The sequence below is a fragment of the Anas platyrhynchos genome, chromosome Z (assembly GCF_047663525.1).
Source record: "Anas platyrhynchos isolate ZD024472 breed Pekin duck chromosome Z, IASCAAS_PekinDuck_T2T, whole genome shotgun sequence".
Taxonomy (NCBI): Eukaryota; Metazoa; Chordata; class Aves; order Anseriformes; family Anatidae; genus Anas; species Anas platyrhynchos.
The window spans coordinates 81418839-81440186 of NC_092621.1; the positions used below are offsets into that span (position 1 = coordinate 81418839).

Below are 21348 nucleotides of genomic sequence, written 5' to 3' on the forward strand. Positions count from 1 at the left end.
ATGATGCCTGGTGGGATGATGTGTGGTGGGGCACTGAGATGCTCAGGGCGGCACAAAAAGGCACTTGATTTTCTAGCCAAGCACAAGTGACAGGTACAGAGACCTCAAGAAACTTCCGTTTGTTAAAAGTGTTGATTGTCTCACATACGACAGTGCAAAACACTAAAAACGGAACATAATTTAAATTAATAAAAAATACACCACAGACACCGTATCACTAAGAAAGCCAGTAACTTTACTGATTTGTCTGCAAAATACAAATTATACCTTATTTCCAGCAGGAGAATCTTTTGAAATTTTTCCATTTTTGTTCACTACAGACAGCTGAATTAAGTCCCTTGAGATACACAGATGTGGTTTAACTTAGTTATAACATCTTGTCATCTAGTGGCGACAAAGTCCAGCTTATGCCGCTGTGAGCCTCTACTTTAATATTTGTTGCAAATGCTTGTATGCTCCCATTTACAAGCTATTTTGTTATCACCATTGTTTTATGGAAGCAGATCCCCATGAAAGAGAAGAAAAAAAAAAAAAAAGAAAAAAAAAGGATACAACAAACCATCTGAAGCAATCCAAGTGTAATGCCTGCGGTAACCCAGGTCTGACATTAGTTACTCCACAAAAGACTCTGGTACTGCAATTTTTTTTTTTTTTAATTTTTTTTTTTTTTTTAAATGAGTTACTAAACTGACCATTTTGATTCAAACTGAGGTACGGATCAGTCTGAGGTATGAACAGGGAAGGTAAAAATGCAACACCTGATTATGAAAATAATCAAATGGATCCTTTTGATGCAGAAGGTCTGTGGCTCAAAGCTTGGATTGCTCCACATCTTTGGTTAAAATATATTAACAAAAGCCTTTTATTACATCTACAGTCTGAAGCATTCTAACAGACACCAATGTTCCATCAGTCCTTCAAGAGACCTGTAGTGGCAGGAAATTAATGCCATATAACTGACGACATCACAGCAGATGGCACAAACAGGAACAGATGAAGTATGCCATGCTTAGGCAACAGCCTTTATTGAGGTTTCAAGTGGCTTTTAAAAAATTACAAAGCATTTACCTTCAAGGCGAAGGAAAAAGGAAAACAAAACAGCTCTGTTAGGACTATAGATAAAAGAGGGTATATAGGATAACACATACAATACAAAAGGGTTGACATCCTTGAAAACAGTCTATGAGTTCTTTTATTCTTGTGTTAGCTTTACCTGAAAAAGATCTGATGACAACAGATATTTTTATATTATTCATTAAAAATTGCTAAATTCCTCTTCCAGGAAAAATATAAGCCATTTTGTTATAAAACACAACTTTTGAAAAACACTGAAATGATAAAAGCTTTACTGTGAATGGCTCAATGCGTACAATATACAGATTGTGCAGGTTGGGTATATCATATAATTGTCACCAGCAATTAAACACTAAACAACAACACCTTTTAATAGAGGTTAACTTAGCTATAACAATACTTGCAGATGTCTAGAATGCCACTTCAGGTGTTTGAACTTGCAATTAAGAATGTTGCCTAAAACATTATATAGCATGGGTTAAGGTAAAGTAAATGTTAATACTCTTTCAGGGCTCTGCCCCAAACTCCTTAAATACAAAGGAATCACACAATAAACCCAAATAAGCTTTGCAAATACAATAAATGGTAAGGTACAGATAAAGGAACAGAGAAAGGTAGACAGTTATAGTTTACAGAAAGTGACTTCACAATCAAAGTTGTGCTTCTTATCATTAGATCAGTTTGCAAATATGCATTATCCCCCACAATTTCGCCAGTACATGTTAGTTGCCCTCAGCAGCAGGAACAAGAGGGATGACTGGCGTTAATTTTCACGTGATTCTATTCTATTTGTGTTTATATAAAAATCACTGTCAGAATTAATATACATTGCCCAGGCAATACGTTTCACGCTACTTTCCGCTTAGTTACTTGCAGTAATATATTACACTGCATCTTCCTTAAATATGTTATCTTTTCTTTTTCATGCGTTGCTGAGGCAAATCGCAAGGTAAACTATTTATATGGCTATTCTTCATATTTCAATAGACCAAATCCCCTTCCCCACTGACAAGTTTCTACTACAATACTGATAAAGTTGTATTTCTTGTTGAAATGTCAAAGTACATTTGCGATATATTTGCATATTTTTGACACACCAAAGTTTAAAATTCTCATAAGAGAATATGAGTATAGATTTATTTGAAGGTGAAGAAAGTGGTTTTGAAAAACAGTTTTGTGTTTTAAAATTAATTACGGGCCCCATTTCCCTCCCGATTTTTTTTTTTTTAATTTTTTATTTTTATTTAACATGCGTATCTTTTTCTTTTACCCTGCATATCGCTACGTGAGATATGGTGGATGCATTATTAGCACAGTATTCTGCTTAAGTAGTTTCCAGATAATGCACAAGCCCCTGCGCGGCTGAAAGTGCCTGTAAGGCAGGCTTCTGTAAGTCACGGTAAGTGAAAAGCGTATGTCCTAAAGCACGCTGCAGTCTGTTAGTCATCTGCTGCTACAGGGAGGTAGACTCTACCATCGAGCAGTGTGCAGCAACTGTGTGTTTAGAAGGGAAACAGAGTGTATATTTCCCCTAAGACAATGCTCTGTGCTGATATTTACCTGTTGCAGCATATCTGTGTCCTTCATCAGAGTCTCAAGGTACGTGAGCGAGAGCTGAAACAGCTCTCAGAAAGAAGAGAATGATTACAGTCCTACTATGGCACTAACATGTTGCTCGAACACAGTTTCCCTCCAACAGAAAGGTTAAACTGAAACACGTGAACATCCCATTTTCTTCTAATAAGCAAGAGGGAAAGAGAGGAACTAAAAAAACCACAATACTTCCCTTCTGGTCAAGCTGTTTTAGTCGAAGAAACGATATGAGGCAGGAGAAAAGGCGGGCGCCGTATGCCGAAGCAAATCTTTCTAGGGCGTAAATGCATGGGCAGCACTGTCCAGCAACGTCCCCGCTGTGAGACAACGTGACTGCAGAGGTCCGTGAAAAACACAGCGGCCTGGCCGCCAGCATCGGCCGCGCACTGCAAACTGGTTCTGTAATTGGCGGTCTCTCTGAAAGCTTTAAATCTGAGAGAGGGGAGTCACCTTGGCAACAGGTGGGACCGCCGAGCCAATCCCTCGCCCGCTGCTCTCCCTACTGCTCCTGGAAACATTCACCTGCGCTCAGGTAACTGGCAGCCGCTAGAGCTGTACGTCCGATTCTAACAGGCAGAATACCAGCCTCGCTTGTGAGGAAGGGCCAAGCGATGCCGCTTTGTCATTTACCCCACGGGAATCTACAAGATACGCAGGACGTGAAGTAGTAGAAGGGCCCTCAACTTGTTACAATGCACAAAACAGCATGAAAGAACTAATCAGTATATACAATGAATCGCAGTTCACTCAACTGATTGTAAAATGTTGTATTAAAATGACTTTAAGTTGTTACACCATGGGTAAATTCAAACTTTTTACAGATCAGTCTCTCAACAGCTGACTTCGATCTGTAAAATGTATGCCCAGTAAAATAAAACTGAAAGAAAATAGTTAAATGTGCAACTGCACAAATATAATTCCCCACTATTAAGATAACAAAACCTTTTGCTATTACCATAATTATTATATATATTAGAAAGCTATACACAAGCATGTTAATTTCACAGATTTTTTTTTTTAAAAGATTCTTAATATTTTATATAATTAGAAATACACATTTCAAAAACAAAACTTCTGCAAAGAGAAAACAGTTATCTTGGTTAGCAAAGCATGGAGTTCTTCATGGCTTAGGGTAGTGCTTTCTATACAAAAAGTCCTCTGTTTTCTTCAGGACTGTTTAAAAGATTAGCGAAGCTATCAAGGAAAAAAGAACACATTTTGGCTTAAGGAAACTACAAAAGCCACAAATGCTTTGCAAACTCTGTCTTACTTTTTAATATGAAAATAAGCAAAATGTAATGTACATATTTTTATATTTTTTTTTTATTTAATAAGTGATGCAGACCCAGAATTTGTTAAAATTAAATATGTTAGCCCTCGAACTCAACTTTTTTTTTCTTTTTTTTTTTCTTTTTTTTTTTTTTACAAGTATGGTCCTCTGTAAATGCTTTGATCCTTCTTAAACTGAGTGCCATACTCCAAAGATATGCCTGCATGTTTCCAAGCATTTTCACTACGTTAGGTGACCCAGTCTTTTTCTAGCATGGATTCACGGCCACCCAACTGCTGGGTCTGTCAAAACATCTGTACATTTTCTATATGTTGCATAACAGCTGCTTTCTCTCTCAGTAAAGGCCTGCCATTGCTGGCAGACGTTTTCCTTTTGTCTATTTACATGTAAATAACGTTGAACCTGCAACATGACACTATCTATTGTAACATACATTTTGCAAGGGAGCACAACAGTGAGAAGAAGTTAGCCTTAAAATCTATTTTGTACAAGTGTTCTGTTGTACAGCTCAAGTGCTAAGCTTATCTCAGCATTTCTGTTTATCCTTATACTGTATCACTGAGGCAATTTAAAAGTACTTTTACAAAACAGAGTACCTGACTTTTTTTTTTATGTTTGTTTTTTTTTTCCACACACGGCACATATAATGCATATCGACCCCCCCCTCCCCCATTAAGGTATAGCACACACACACTGCAAGAAAAAAAAAAAAAAGAAGAAGAAAAGAAAACCTAATAGATAATAATGTTATCATGTCGCCCATCCTTCAGAGAGCCGCATGCGCTTGACAGAGGGGCTTTCCCTTTCGTCCGGCGAAGGTCTGGTGAGTCCAATGGGGGAGTGGAATTCGTTCCGGTGGTCTTCACGGTCACTCCCGTCGTAGGAACTGCTGCAGCTGCTCAAGCTGTCAACGGGAGATCTCCCCGCCTCGTGGCGCGTGTGCTGTGGGTATCTCGAGGGTGTGGTGGTACGGTCTCTAGGAGGAGAAACAGGTTCTGACTTGATGTTGAGGCTTTGAGTAGAAGGCAGGGAGAGATTTGTACTCTGAGATAAATGAGTGCTAGTGCAAGCTCTGTAGGAGGAAAGGAAACCCAGTTACAGACGGAGGAGGCATGGAGCCCCCGGAAATGCACAAACACTCACACAAAACACCAGTGTAAAGGCTCACGCAGTACCAGAGAGCACGGGGACGCTTTTCCGGGCACAATTTGGAAATACAAAGAGGCCGAAACGTTGGGACAAAAACAGTTGGCTTGAGTGGGGCATGCCTGAGGTTTGTGAGTAGGCCTCTCTCTCTGTCTCCTCAAGAGTCACAACAAATTTGGGAAGCTGAGCCTTTGCACTGTTGGAACCACCTGCAGGTTTCGTTATCGTTAATGCTTGTGTGTGTGTAGGCACCGTGTGAGACAGGGGAGGCATGGAATCTTGCCGGGATCAATTCAATTACATTTGTCCCTGTTCATTTTGACATGAAACTTCAGATGTAAAACAGAAACCAAAATTTTGGCCCTGCACATTTGATCTCTTTCAGAACAGAGTTGAACTTACTGGTCCTTGGACTAACATTTATAAAATTACATAGGCCGGGTGGGATTTAGGTATGGCTTTGTAGTATTGCTCTATTAATTCTTAATTCAACACAGAACATTTGTGAATAAACTCCCAAAGAGAAGCTGAAGAGCTGTGGAAGATGCCAGAGGACTGCCGTGCTTGCATGTCAGACAACCCAGCTCAGAGGATGTTCAAAATTCAAGAGAAACTGATACTCTAAAAGTATTCAGAGGCTGTATGCCTGTTCTGAGTTCGTTCTCTTTCAGTGCATCTTTGTGGGCAGGTAACGGCACAAGAAATTTGAAGTAGGCAGGGTACCAGTGAGTACTTTAGTTCTATGGGAGAAAATGAGATGGCTTGCATCTGCAGAATGTTCTGTACAAAGTCGCCACCTACCGGTAAAATCTGACTTTGTTTATTATTTATTATTATTATTATATTTAAATAAAATTCAGCTCTGAAAGTATGTTTCCCTCCATGTCTTATGTATTGATCCACTTCAGGGACCATCTGCTAGGCTGAAGATACAGTCTAACCCAAAGACACAATTTCAAGGTTTCTAGTAGTGAGAAATACTGAAGACAGTGGGACAACAGGACACTCAGCCTCCCTGAGACTCTAAACCCAAAGGTGCAAGCAGAAGAAATACTTGGATTCAGAAGTATTTTTTTTAAACATGTAGAGGAAACAAAAAATAAGTTCAGATGTAGTCTTTTCCATTTATTGAGGTATTCCACATTTTCTAATATCTCACTGACTGCGAGTTGAGCTTTACTTAAGCAACAGTTACTGTAACTGATGAAAGCCAAAATGTCATTTTCTTTTGTTTTGACAGATTTACAGTGGAACTGTATGGCGTTATTACTAAATGATATCAGATGCTGTTTTCAGGAATCATTTCAGTGTTTAATAATGGATGGGTCTTGTTAGACAACAGAGAAAACAGGATGTTCTGCCTCCAACTGCTTTCATCTACCTTTCATTCCTATACAGACAAGTGTGTCAGCATTTGCAACGTCACACAGTATGTGAGTAATAGCCCTCACAGGAGCAAACGTAGGCAGTTTTTGGCAAAGAGGACTTTTTTTTTTTTTTTCTTTTTCTTTTATAACTACGAAATTAACATATTTAAGAAACTGTAAATACCAAACTTGGTTATTACACTCTAGAGAAATATTCCACTCTCTCTCTTTTTTTTTTTTTTTCTCAAAAAAAATGTTGAAAAGAATAGAACAAGAATCAAAAATACATTCCTGTTTTTTTTTTTTTTGCTTTTCATTTCCAGTGACTTTAATTTTCAGTTCCTTTGGAGATGCTAGGACTTCAGGTGGGAAAACAAGCTGCCGGTTTAGCAAGTGTGATAAGATTACATATGATTTTGGATGTCAAGCTTATAGCTAAACCTGCAAGTGCCTTAATACAGAATGGTGGATCCCGGGGATTTGATCTAGGAGTGTTTGATGTGACCAGATGATGTGTCACTTTGCAAAGCAGGGGACAGTTAAAAACCCATGCTAGTTAAAAACAGCATTAGTCAGTCAATTTTGTTCACATGGACCCTACTCACATTCTATTCTGGGACAACCCCCCAAAAAAACTAGACAGAATAGCTGTATTACCTAACAAATAGATTTAGTACTGATACTGTGCAATGCTGATTTCTTAACAGTGTTTCTGAAGTGAATGTGAGAATGCATCTCGATAGACCTTCTTTTTTAGGTTCCTTGTGCTTTCTGAGATGCATTATGTAAACACCTGGCATGAAAGCTTTTGGCAGTATTAAAAATGCTACAGGTAGGTCTGCATTTTGAGGACATTTTTTGTAAATTGAAAAAAAGGTTTACGAAGACATTTTGGCAGGTAAGGACTATTTTTTTCTAGGTTTTAAACAATAGAAATATTTAAGCTGTTGCTATGCCTTATTTATTTATTTTTCTTTTAAAATTCTGTCTGATTTTTTTTTTCCCTGATAGATCTGTTTTTGAAATTTTGAAATTTATTATCTTTTTGTTGTTTTTGTTGTCTGCAATCCACATATTTGGTTAAAATTTTCTGAAATGTTTTTACCAGAATCTCATGTAAACTGATATGGTCAATCAAGGGAAAGGTCAGGCAAGGGAAACCTACTATTACATGTAGAAGTCAATGGTGAAAGAGTGCCTACTTAGGTGCAGTCTTTAAGCTGTGTTCTCAGCAGAGAATGGATCCCTATTTGGAATAGAAGCTGTATTATAAATATATAATTCTTTTTGCTAGTAATTTTTTTTATTATGTTATGTTATTTATTTATTTATTTATTTATTTTTGTGTATGCATGTGTGTGAATGTAAAAACAGCTTCATATAAATATGCAGTTTTGGTTCTGGCTTGTGCGATTTTCATCATGTGAAACCTGCACTAAGTTCATTGAAAAACAAACAGGTTTTGAATATGGAAAATCCACAGAGAAAATAAAGCAAATGACTTTAAAGGATTGTGTATAACTACAAGCACTCTCTAAGTGCCACACAATACATTATTGTTGATGTAATCATCTGTTTCCTTATATTTATTGTAAGAAAACATGTAACTTTTCTCTTCCTCATTGTCCCTGTAAAGTTTAAATTTTACACAGCAGTTTCTGCTCAGATCAGCGTGATCGCAAATGTGACGTTGATTTAGCAGACACATGGGAGAAGTGCTGGTTCCTATCCAGGTTCAACATTATACAGTGACTATTAAAGGAAGAAAGCACCTCACGTTTCTTTCCTTTTCCTTATAAACTTGTTTCTCTAAATCTGTGTACCTTTCTGCTTCATATATATATTTAATATATATATATGAATTTATATATTCATTAGGAAATAGAAAATTCACAGTAAAATTTAGTTATTTATTTAGAGAATACTGGATATTTTTGACCTGTTTGTAATGCAACCTTCCCTCCCCTCCTCTGTTTGTCTTTCAGGTAGAAGCAAAGGGTTTGTGTTTGTTTGTTTGTTTTTATATTATTTTGTTTTTCATATTTTTTGATCAATGTAAAAGCAGAATAATGATTTCTGTGTCCAGATATTTTGATCAGCACTCGCACTTTATGGTCCACACTGTTAAAGGAAGTTTCTAAACACAGAATATTATGAACCTGAACCACTAGAGTATCTTATTTACAATGGTGGCATAATAAAAATTCTCTACCTGAAATATTTAAGGCTTTAATTCAAAAAAATCAAGTTGGCAAAAATGATACATAAATTCACAAAACATGATGTCACTGCATCTAAATTTTTCAGTAAAAAATGTTCTAAGGAAAATATTTAACCATCTCTATCTCTGGCAATGAGCTAATCAAAATTAGCTCTGATAACAAGCTTGCTGGATAAGAAATACAGAACAAATCAACAGCATAAATTTATTTGAGTAAATCTTTCATTCAGCTTGGCTGAAGTTTGGAGAAACTTCTCTTACGTAAACAATTGTTTATATTGAAGATTCTCAAAACGAAATACTTTGGCTGCACTTCTATGCCTGCACTTATATTTTAGGAAAGCCAAAATTTCAACTGTGGATGGTACTTGAGGAAGAAAAGATCCTCTCTTAAACTGAGAAATACAGAATGAGAACATTTTCTGTCTAATGGACTGGTGCTTAAAGAATTTAGATTATTCATTTCAAAATTAGGAATGATGTAACCTTCTCTCTGTAACATGAGAGATGTTGCAGCAATATTCAGACAAAACCCTTAAGTTTTGGGAGGAATACATTTTGATTTTTAATAGAATTAATGTGTATTTTTTTTCCAGACATAGACCTAGTTAAAAAGCTGCAAAAGTACTATTTTGTTTTTTAATTAGAATGTTGAAAAGTCTAACTTGTTTTAGTATCATAGTCACGTCAAAAGATATGCTACTCTATGTTTCTGTCCTGTTCACCAGGCTTAGTACAAGCACGGAAAGTGAACTATTCCCATCTCCTCAGACACTTTCCCTGACGCTCACTGGCACCGGTATGGTTGCTAATTGCAGGGTCAATGTGACAGGTTAGACCTGGGTTGTAGAGATCTTCTACAGTTATCTGAAAGATGGTTGTGAGAGTGCTGCTGAAACTGCTGGGGACTTATATGGAGCCAGCCAATGTACCTGAGTATCCCCTATTCTATTGCTAACCACATACTTCTGCCGTGCCTTGCAGAAGTAGAGCTGGTTTTCACCTTTGTACTCTGGTGTAAAACAAAACCTGCTGGAGAACTGGGTCATTTCTTCCAGTAACTGTTCTTTTGCAGGTCTTTACAGCCAAATGTTACCAACAAACATCTCACTGTTTCCAAATCTTTCCAACATGTGAAAGATTTCCTCAGGATACGGGTGGTCAAATCTTTCTACATGCATTTTCTCAAATGCCTGGGGGTTACTACACTTTTGTGTGTTTGTTCTTATTTTTCTGCTAATTCTAGCTTAGGCTGACATGGACTAAATATGATCTGTACAATTTCAAGTTTTTTAAATAATCCAAAAGTTAGAGAATAGGTCCTTTTGCATGTACAGCTCAGTGACTAAAATAAAGTAAAGAAATGCATGTGATTTTCTGCACACATGGAAGGCTTCATCAGAACTGTCAGTGAAGCAGCTTTCATAGCTGAATTCATTTACAAATCACTGAAAGAATAATAATAAAAGTAGCGACTCAGAATGTATTCCACCAGCCACAGCCATTACACTTCGGCATTCTGTGATATGAATTAGAAACAGATGATGATGTGTGACATATCTGAAAAGGCATGTAGTTAGTTTAGGATTTAATTTATACTTTTTTTGGTTAACCAAATATCCTTATTACATTCTTTGGTACACCACTGAAAACAATCAGCTTATTGTAAGGTTATACATTGATACCTAACATGTGAGCTTTCGATTTATTTGAGATGTTATGTCTTTAGTTGTACAGTTAACCTAAATGTTGCCCCAGAAACACTGCAACCTCAAAAAGAAAATAGAAGAAGCATAGCAGAAATGTATTAAGACTACTTTTTCTAACACACCAACTATTTCAGTTTTATGTTTTTATGTAGAAAGTATCCACGTATGCTTATACATGTGGTGTTTCAAAAAGTCTATGCTTCTTCTAAGGCACTTGTATAGCTGTTCTTTAAAAATTCAACCCATTTGTACATGGTAAAGAAATTACAGTAAGTCAGAAAATGTGGTCAGATAAATTAGAAGGTGAATTTTGAAATTTAAACCATGTTTATAGTATTAAATATTTTCAGATTATGGCAACTGTCTTGCAAAAATTACTGCACTTGTGCAATGCCTCTTTCTGGAAAGAACTTTGCTTTTCAAATGCTTGAGAATTAAATTTGTCTCATAAATATACCTTAGTTGCTTCAGTTTGTATTTTTACAATGAAAACTTGATAAATCCAAACATCTCTGTCCAAACCTTAGTACAAGCATGTAGGCATACCAGTGAATAACTACAACCTTACTCAACAGAAACTGCAGATATGAGGATTTTTGAAAATCTTACTAGTCGCATTCACTTGAATAAGCAATTAGGTTTATTTTTCAATAATGCATTAGGTAAATTCCCCGTGTGAAGTTTTAGACTTTTAAAAATATTGAAACAGTTTAGCAGAGTGCTTCACCATTTTGGAAGAAATGTCTCGAAATTAGCCACTAGAGGGCACGAACACCTATCCTCAACGTAGGCAAACCACCATGAGTTCTAAGGGTCTACTGATTCTTAGACCTAGTTATGTTATTTGCTTGCAGAAAACATTTCCAAAGAAACGAAACTTGAATGTCAGAACTGAGTAGAAGGGAGTACGTGAGGGAGCCTTATATAAAGCTGAGGCTTAATCTCAGGTCAAATAATTTTGTAACCCTTACTTGATTAAAAATATTTGGAAAAATTCCAAGTTTATTGTAAATGTTTGTGCTATAGTAACTGGAAATAAAAAGCATAATGGCGAAATACAACAGCACGATGTAAGTGTTTAGTTTTGCCCTTGTTGTGAGGTAAAATGCCATTTAAAAAAATAAAGAGTAAAACATAACCACTACTGAGAAAATGTCATAGACACAGAATATTCCATTCTAGCTACCTGGCAACCTTTTCATGAAATATGTTGTACCAGTCTGGGGAAATGGAGCTCTTAGAGATAGTAAGTATGTGCTGATCTGTTGTGTTGATTTATTGCATATTTGGGACTCCTGGGGATACTGAAGACATTGTAGAACAATATAGTAGTTTAAAGAAAACACTGCTTACCCCAATTGACTGAGGGCAGACGGCGGCATGTTATGTAGGTGTTGCTGTTGCCAGCCAGTCACAGAACCAAGATGAAGAGCACTGGCTGTATTAAATCCAGAGAGAGACGATATATCTGCACTACTCAGAGAATATTCTAGATTTGAAAATAGAACAGAAAATGATTAAAAGAGAATTAAGGAGGAAGCAATTAAACAATAACTTGCATCATAATTTTCACATGACACTTTATAAGCCTTTTTATCTTAATTACACCAATCACACCCAGTTGCAGCAGAAAAAGTAGACTCTCCGCTTCCCTCAACTCATTAAGTTGGTAGCAAATAATGCACTAATAATTATTCCATAATTTACTGGCTCTTTTTCTGGGTCTGCGAGATCCAAAGAATTCTTAGTCTTTATATAACCAACGTGACTATACATGCATTCTGACGATGTCAAAAAGTTGAAAAATATTGTAACACTTGGTTACAGTCTTTGTTGCAGAACCTGGTGCGTAGCCAGTGTCTGAACAGTGCGTGTCTTCTCTAGAAGGACAGAATCTGCAGACCAACATGATCTATATAATAGCAATGTGCAACGGGAAGTTGAGGCTCTTTTGAGGCTTCATTTCAGTCTCCCAGGTAATTACGTGACAGCCCACAAAGATGTTGACCTCTGTTTTGAAACCAGTGAAACTTCTCACTAGCACTACCCTTGTGACTTTAGGAAGGTGCACCCAACTACAGGAAATTACCTGTTGTATGAAGAGGATTGAGAAGTTTATTTTGAGTATTTTTTTGAGAAGTTTATTTTGTGTATTTTTTTTTAGCAGTTTTCTATTTGAACAACTTAGCTTTTAAATAGACATCTCTCGAGTCAGTGACAGATAGAGAGTAAGCAAATGAGGTGTAAAAGCACATCAGCTATGAATCCTTCAGCTTCTCCCGAGGAACAGAAGCTAATTCATTACCAGTGCGGCCGACACTTGTCAGCATCTCGCTCCCTCCCCCAGCCCTCGCACGGCGCTCCGATACTCACCAGTACCATATGTTGTTGAGATGGCTGATGGGTATCCTCCCATCCCTTGCCCTGGTAGAGTAGGAGTTGCTACGGAAACCACTGGAGTAGCCAATGACTGAGCAGACTGGGAGTTATTTATCCTCTGATTCTTTTAAAGTAAGTAAAATAAACATATTATTGACCGGGTTTAAGCCATCCGAGCGCACTACCTTTCTGGGTGTGCTTTGTGCATAAGAAACACAAGCCGGTACAAATTTCTGGGAATTAATCGTTTAACATGTGGCTTTTATGAACTCTGCCAACCCTATCATTTGCAAGCCTCGGAGAGACCAGCAGTCACCATAGTAACCCTTTACATCAGTATCTCCTAGGTAACTGCCCTAGAAACAGGGAAGATTGATTTTGTTGTGGGTAGAGGAACAGATCGTGTGAGAAACTGATGAAATATGTAGGCTCCATCCCCATTGTCTTTCCTTTTGTTCAGATGCAAAGGAGAGACTGGAGGCAGAGGGAGGAACCCCAAACCCGGCCCTCCTGGCTGCTGTGCTCCTCTGGGGCTGCTGAGTGGTGACCCCTCACCAGCAGATGGTGCTCTGAACACTTCGTTTTTTGCAGAAATAAAGCAAACTTCCAGAGCGCTGGGCGGCACAGCAGCTAACGTGTTCTGCTGTAGCTCTGGGGCATTGCACGTTTTGCTGCAAAACCTGCACCAGAGAGCTCTAACCTTGGAAGTCTCAGGGTAAAATGTCCAGAGAGCCACCAAAAAGTTGTAATAAGGCCGTGCCATCCTCAGCGGCACCAGGTTACATGCTAGCAAAACATCAGCACCAGGAAAGCTTTATTTTGGCACAAGTAATTTGAATATGTGCAACAACTGCACCTTGTCTTCCACATTGCTGGATTTCAAAGTTTATGATAACCTTTTTTGTTCATGTTATAGCTATTATAATGTTTTCAGTTTGGCTTCAACCATTTCATCAATACAACATACAAAATAACATTTTTTTTTTTAATTTTATTTTATGCTTTCATTATTAGGATGAACATCACTACCACTTACCAGGAGCAGATCAACATCCTCAGACTGAGTGCATAGGAAAGGAGCATTAAAAATCAGTGAATGTAGATATTTACCAGGGTGCAGATTTTATAGCCTAGTGAATAGCTTCAACTGAGAGGGGCAGCAAATTAAATAATTTCTGAGCATAGTCTGGAAAAATAACACAGATCTCTTCTTTGTCCTTCTACCGAGATGTTTCTCTCAACTGCGAGGACAATCTATCCAGCTTGAAGAATGAGTCTTTCTCTAAGAGTTCATTAATTCTTCCACAGCCTGAGTGGCTGCCGACTGTGTAGCTATACCTGGTTTCAGGAGACCTGACCATTCACAGATTCCCTTGGAAAGTATCATTTTTAAGGACCTTGGAATAAATCATTCAATGCAGACAGCTTGTCACTGCCTTGGTTGACTTTGAGCTTTGCCTTGTAGGAGATTATTTGTTACTTAACCTCTCAGAAGCCTGCATCACATTTGTGGGGAGTTTAGTTTGAAGTTCAAAGTTAATTTATAATGCATCAGGCTAAAGCAGCCAGCTTGGAAGTTGTTTTAATAGTGTCTGTTACATAACAGAAATATGTGTTTATAGCATCACTTAAATTACCATCAAGATCCTTTTTTTAATCAAGCTCACTTCTAGTGTTGAAACACTCATGAAAGATTTACTTGCAACCACTAACCCACTTTTGGAAGGGAACTGCAAGATACTCACATAACACCTTCATGATTCAACCTTCTATCATAATAGCCTGCTTACATCTTGTTAATCCTGGCAGGAGGTAGAGCAGTTTCTTGCTCTGCCTTATCCTGCTTTATCTATGTACTACCTCTCATCATTCTAAAATTTGTCTGTTGTTGCTCAGAGTGATAGAGTTCAAATTCATTTATTTGTAGTTAACCTGTCATCTGCTGAGAGTCTGTATGACTAAATATTTAAGAAAAATATAGTAGGTTAGGAGTACTTTGGATTAAATTTAGGATTATAATAAATCCAGGGAAGGCTCCCCAAGCTACTAGGAAGGAGAGTGAAGAAGTTCAGACTGTGCAGGACACAGTTCCTACTTTGCAAGTCCATAGAAAAAAGGGAGGAAGTAAAAATGGCTTCATAAATGCAGTCAAAAGGATCTGCCTACATCCTCAGCTCACTGTCAAGACTTAAGGCTATCTAGATAGAAAGACAAAACGATCAAGAATGTGGAATGCTATTCTACTGATTTTTGTTGGCTTAGCAGGCCTTGAAATTCTTAAATACTTTATCTGAAGGAGATTTAAAAAAAAAAAAAAAAAAAAAAAAAGCTTTGAAAATGCATTACCACTGATGGCATTGTATTCTTGCTGCCAGGTGGAATAAGCACTCGGAGATCTGGTTTACGGTTGTTCATTCCCAAATTCATTGGAGGCGGAGATTTTGCTTGCATATTCTTGTTCAAGTTGCCAGGTGAGACCAGCAGACCTGGTGAGTTGCGGGGGTTGCCATACCCATTTCCTGTTAAGAAAGAAAAAGAAAAAACAGGAAAAAAAAAAGTGAGAGAAGGATTGTAAGCTCAAAGGTATTTCTTAAGATCGAACATTAAAACTTTCAAATACAAGTCAAGGTAAATGCTAGTGTTGTATAATGTGTCTTTATAAAAAAGACATAAAGTATGACACATGCCATGTTTGGAACAACTGCTCTTAAAACACTTTCTCTCATGGTAGCTGACATCTTGGTGATGTGCCGGGGTCAATGTGATTACATGACTCTGTTTACCATTGTATAGTACATAGCACTATATACCACGCACTCAGAACAGAAAAGATCTTATTTGTTCCTTACAAAAGAGTCAGGAAAAGTTGGCTTAAAAAAAAAACTTCAAAGCTATGTAGTGTTTTCTCGACAACTACGGAAGGTTCTGCCATGCCTGACTCAGCCCTTTCCAGTTTATGATTTTGTTTTGTTTTTAAACAAAGGATGAGTATAGTGAAGCTATAATTTCCAGAAAAGGCAGGGGTAGGACTAGGAAGATTCTTAAATGTTTTTGCACTCTCTCACCACAGTTTTTGGACCTGATTCTGTCAACACTAAAGTCAATGAGAGCAAGAGCATAGCCTTATTTGGAGAATGCCTCTATATCTTTCATCTTCATCTCTTTGCTGCTCTCTGCAAACCCCAGGAGCTCTGACAGGCAAATGCTTCGTTAGTTTTTTTTTTTTTTTTTTTTCTCCTATTTTATTTTTCAGAAAAGGGTTTCTTTCTCTCACTAAGTAGTACTGGCAAGTGTGTATCTGTACTGCTACTGACCTACCACCGCACTAAAAATGTGACCTTCCTTTTCCACCCATGAAGTCTCATGTCCCACCTACAAGGTCTGGGGAAAGAGACAACTTTGTAGTGTAGTACTAAAATTCTGCCTCAACATGGTCAAGAGGAATACAGAAACTGCCCAGTCATAATACTACCTTCATATGAGAACTAATACAGCAAGGGAAAACTTTCAGACAAATACTGGTAGAAAAAATGTTAGGGAAGACAAGTGTTAGGAAGACCAAATGTTTGGGCTCACTGTTAATTCACAGCTAGCAAGCTGTGACACACCACCTAGGAACAGTGTCAGAAGAAGAGTTAGGGAGAGTGGTGGTAGGTGCCTTGCACCAACACCATTTCTTTTGCAGTACTGAAGTCAGGGAGGTACTCAGTGCCTCTTTTCACATGTGAAATGGGGTTTATAGCCCTCCTGGACATAAATGGATTACGGAACTAAATTTGTTAAATCTGTGATGTGGTCATAAAAGTGACAGTAAATGCAAGTGAATCTGTTTTCTAGTTACGTTAATGAAGTGCGTCCAAGTGCGACTAACATTAAATCATATTTGGAATCAGTAAGCACATCAGTTAATTGTATTTACCAGAACAGAAAACCCATGGAAGAAAAATCTTGCAAAGGCTATTAACCATAAAAACACTTCAGGCTCTGGAAGACCTTGAACTGTAACCATTAAGTTTTGGACAACAGGAAAAGTATCACAAAGTGCTTGACTTCCTTATTCGTTAGGTACCTTTAGCCACTGGTCTTGCCAGGCTTGTTTGTTCTCTTGATTTTTCTTATAACCATCTCCCAAGCCTCGGCAAAATGGAATTATGATCAAAACTTAGAAGAACACAGATAATTTGAGAGATTTTAAAATAAAAATATTCTTTACAGTTAATCTTGTTATTTCCTTGATAATAGCTTACAGATAGTGAAATAAAATTAATTTACCTAAAAAGTGTATTTTATTTTTATCAACTTAAACCAGCAGAACGCTGGCAAGTTTTCCATTTTGTGTCAGTAGGCTTTTTTTTTTTTAAATTTAAACAAACAATTGTTCTCAGCATAGACTTGATACATACTATGCTTTAATTAATGCTATGCATTGTTAGAGATAGTGAAATTATAAGGGGCATTTGGAATATAAAGTATATATTTTTTTCTCTAGAAACTACAGCACCTGTTAGAATGTGACTGTACACAAACGAATACTGCAAAACAGTTATGCGAGGAAATGATCGACAGAAGAAACTGAAGCAAATGCAGGGTTGCTCTGGTGCTGGTTTCGTACAGGAGGTATTTTAACAACAGGAAGTAAAGCTACCTTGTGAAATATGTTGTACGACAAGCATTGGTTCAGAGAGTGAAAATGAAGATAAAGTATTTTATATATATATCTTTTATTCTGCAATATACTACCTGAGATATTTAATGATAAACAGCATATTGTGTGATTTATATACTCTTTTCTATGGTTGTGTCTTCTGGGGAAAATAAATCCTTACAAGAAAAAACTCTCACTTTCCACAGAAGACCAACTTCATATAATTTTCTATTAAAATTAAGAGAAAGAATGCACCCTTATCAAACTTCAGTCTTCAGAAACTTTAGCCAGGCCTTTATATTATTTACTAACGTAAATGTAAATGTAAAATATTTTGAACAGTGATAACACGTCTTACATTTATATTTTTGGAACATCAAATTATTTTAAGCGCTGCTGCAATCTTCTCTTTACTACTAGATTTCTGCTGTTCATGGCATATTATGCCAGCTAGCATTTTGGAGCCATATAATAACCATCCCTCTTTCCAGCCACCAAATTGTTATTCTTTTGGTATCATGTGGATTCAGGAATTCAAGACTGTGGACCTTAAACCAGTGATATAGAAACCCGTCATTTGAAAATCAGTGATGAATGCATGCATGCGGTTTACTGCTAAGAAGAGTCTGCATTTAAACCAGCTCTTTAAACCGTATCCTCTTTACTCAGAAAGCTGTGGCCTGCTCTGAGGCAGCTGTCCCACCTTCAGATAAATCTGCCAAAGAGAATGGTCTCATTTACATGCAGAGGCAAAAAAATGTATAAGACTTCTAATATACAAATTAAACCTTCCTTCATCCTATACTTTAAAATTACGCTCTGCCTGGACAATTATCAATTTAGATGTGACTGTATGCAGAACATCACATTCCACTATCCACTTGAAAGCACAAAAATTATATGTCATGTATGAATGGATTTCCTGATTATAGATTATATGAAAATGAAAAACAGATGGATTTTTGAGCAAGTTGGCTTTACATTTTTATTTGGTTAAAAGCCATATTTTTTCTGGAATAGAACATTTTTAAACATTACTGATAGCACTTGTAATGCATAATGAAAATAAAAACAGTAGATGTACAAGTTTTAAAGGGCATATGTCACAATTTGTAAATTTATAGCTTTCTCAATTCAAGAAGTTTTCAGAGAAAATTATTTTTCCACTTGTTGTTTGTTATACTGATTCGAAAGAGTAAAAATATTTTACACATAAAAGAGCTTGTTTCTAGACAGAACTAGTGGAGCAGCACGTATCATGAAACACAGTGCCAGACTTTGTACTGGGACTAATGGCAGAATATAAAGACAAATGCCTTCTGAGCATAGAATGCTCTTCTTGGGTATGTTCCCACATTCTGCAATTAGGCACAAGTGCCATTGACTTCAGTGGGAATTTTGTCCACGTAGACACTGCATAATTAATCCCTACAAGATCACTTTTTAAAAACATACAGAAAAGGTATTTTTATGCACCAGTAGTTAGTCAATACAAACAAAATATATTGATATATTAATATCAATATATATTAATATTGATATATTAATTAATCTACCTATGATTTGAACTATGTTGAAAATTCATGCAATGCTATCTTGAATTTAAGGGCATAGGCAAGGCACGGGTTTATTCAGGACAGGACAGGGAGCAAAGTTTAGCTCTCTTCCTTCATAGTGGTGTCATTTGTGTGACAGTGATTGCAAAGTGGCTGCAATTCTTGATATTCTGTTAGGACAATGCTCCTCTAGGGAACATTTAAGATAGGAAGCTTCTCAAATGTTAAGGTAAAACCAATCAGGAGTCAATTATTTATCTCCATATCTCTCAGCATTTTAGAGCAGCAATGTTATGATTCAAAGTCTCAAAATCTTGAAAAAATGGACAATTTTTACATTCTGATTTCTTGAAGATTTGATCCTGTCACATTCCAACTTGATTTTTTCTTTTTTAATTTGTAATTTCAAATATATAACAATATGATGAATGAACAAAAACACTATAGTAGTCCTAGAAGAACTAAGAGCAAGACACACAACGTATATGTCCTTCCTTTGATCTTTCTTTCATTTCTCTAAAGCATCTCACTCACCATATGGGTTGAGAATTTACAAGATCTTTAGGCACCTGGGATGCCTACTTCCCATTAATTTTAATAGGAAAAGAGCTTTCAAATTCTTGAACTAGTCTTAATAAATATTAATGGTAATTTCAACTTCTCAACAAGCATATGCTCTTACGTGTGGAAATTATCATAATTCTTCCACTAAGGATACGTACATTCCGTTTCATGCAGGATTCCTGGTTCTTACTGGGTTATGTTAAATGCGCATCACATACATGACATTATGATAGACCACCAAGACTCTCAAAAGGATTGTTAAATTTAGAATAAATCTATATAAATATGAGACCTAAGTATGCTATAATTTACCCTGGACTTGAAAATGCATAAAGAAGAAAAAAGAAAAAGATAAATAAATAAATAAATGAAGGAAGGAAGGAAGAAATAAATCAAGAAGAAAGGAAGAATAATCAATGAAGTAATAAGCATTCTGTTAATTTTATATCCAGTTTTGCGCTCTTCACTTGATTCTGCTTCCCACTACCTAGAAGAATGATAACTGTTCCTAACAGTAATTAAAAGACAAAGAATGTGCTCCTTTTCTCTTTTTATGTCTTATATGTACATGTATTTTTTAATGCATACACACCATTGGAACAGGCTATTGTTTATGACCCAAACAAAATAGATACTGATAATAATGCACTCATGCCAGGAAGTTGTACTGGTGTTTACCTACACATAATTTTTAAAGGAGATAATTGGATGTTTTTACTCACGTCTTGCAGGCTAGTCATGTCACAGTACAAGACCTTTAACAGCTGCAAGCGGTAGAAGAAAACCAATCTGCAGATACACTCACTCAGAATAAAAGAAAATCTTTATGTTAAAGTAGCTGCCTATTCCCACAGCATTACTCTAATGGACCTTCTTTGCTGAATTGCTGGGAGCCAACTGAGACAGATGTGGTATATAAAATCTATGGACTGTATGTGGAAGAGTTCTCAGGCATCTTATGAAATATCAGCTGCTTTTTGGATGGAAGGAGTAAAAAAGTGTAGTGAGTGTACAGACATTTGGAAGAGCAGTAGAAAATGATCTCAACAACTCTTTGCTCTTGTTACAGTTTTAGAAACCAACCATTTAGAAATAAGGTAAGTATAACAGCAGAGATTTCTACAAGAACACACTTTTTCTGTGTCCCTGGGCAGGTTGCAGCACTTAGGCTCTGAACCTACACATACAGTATGGGCCTTATGGCTACATCTCACATCGACTGTCACTAACAGCCCTCTAATCAGTCCTCTGGCTCCCTGGGCCTGATCCTGATCCCCACCCAGGGGTCAGGAGCCTGATGCCCAGGGCTGGGGCTGCCCTGCCTCCCCTGGGAAGCCCTCCTGGCTCCCCAGCTCAGCTTCCCCCTGCCCCTGTGGTGTCCTGGCAGTTTGCTCCTCATCATTAAGGAGCTAAAGACCACCAGCTCCTCCTCTTTGTATCTTCATGCAGAGGATCTTAATGAACTGTTTACATGGATGTAGTAGTCAGAATTAGTTCTGACCCTGGGACAAGTGCCATCTGAAACCTGGAACACTCTCACAATCTATTCTGCATGGAGTGTTTGCAGGTACACGCAACTACGGCTGAAAAAGGACACGTGTGTCCTATACTTCAGCAGGTTTCCTTCAGAATAGACAGGGTGCTTCAGAATAGACAGGGTGCTTCTCAGGCAGAAGCTGGAAGTAAAGAAGTGGCCCTTTGGCCACCTGATGACACAGAAAGCACTGCAAAACTCATTTCTGGAAATCTAAGGCAATGCCGTGAATCTAGGAGGCTAGCAGTATGAGATGCTTTTTCAGCCAA

General features: G+C 37.2%; 1 protein-coding gene across 23 annotated transcripts in view; it reads right to left on the reverse strand.

Annotated features, from left to right (window-relative positions):
- Positions 1–214: 214 nt before the first annotated feature.
- Positions 215–21348, reverse strand: part of MEF2C (myocyte enhancer factor 2C) — a 140511-nt gene continuing 119377 nt past the window's right edge. For 18 of the 23 annotated variants that reach the window (XM_072030654.1, XM_072030646.1, XM_072030657.1 and 15 more), the window contains 4 exons: positions 15127–15299; positions 12775–12904; positions 11755–11890; positions 215–5030 (listed from right to left, as the gene is read on the reverse strand). In XM_072030654.1, the coding sequence (XP_071886755.1) occupies positions 4709–5030; positions 11755–11890; positions 12775–12904; positions 15127–15299 (761 nt within the window). In that variant the 3' untranslated portion in view covers positions 215–4708. 23 annotated transcript variants of the gene reach the window in all.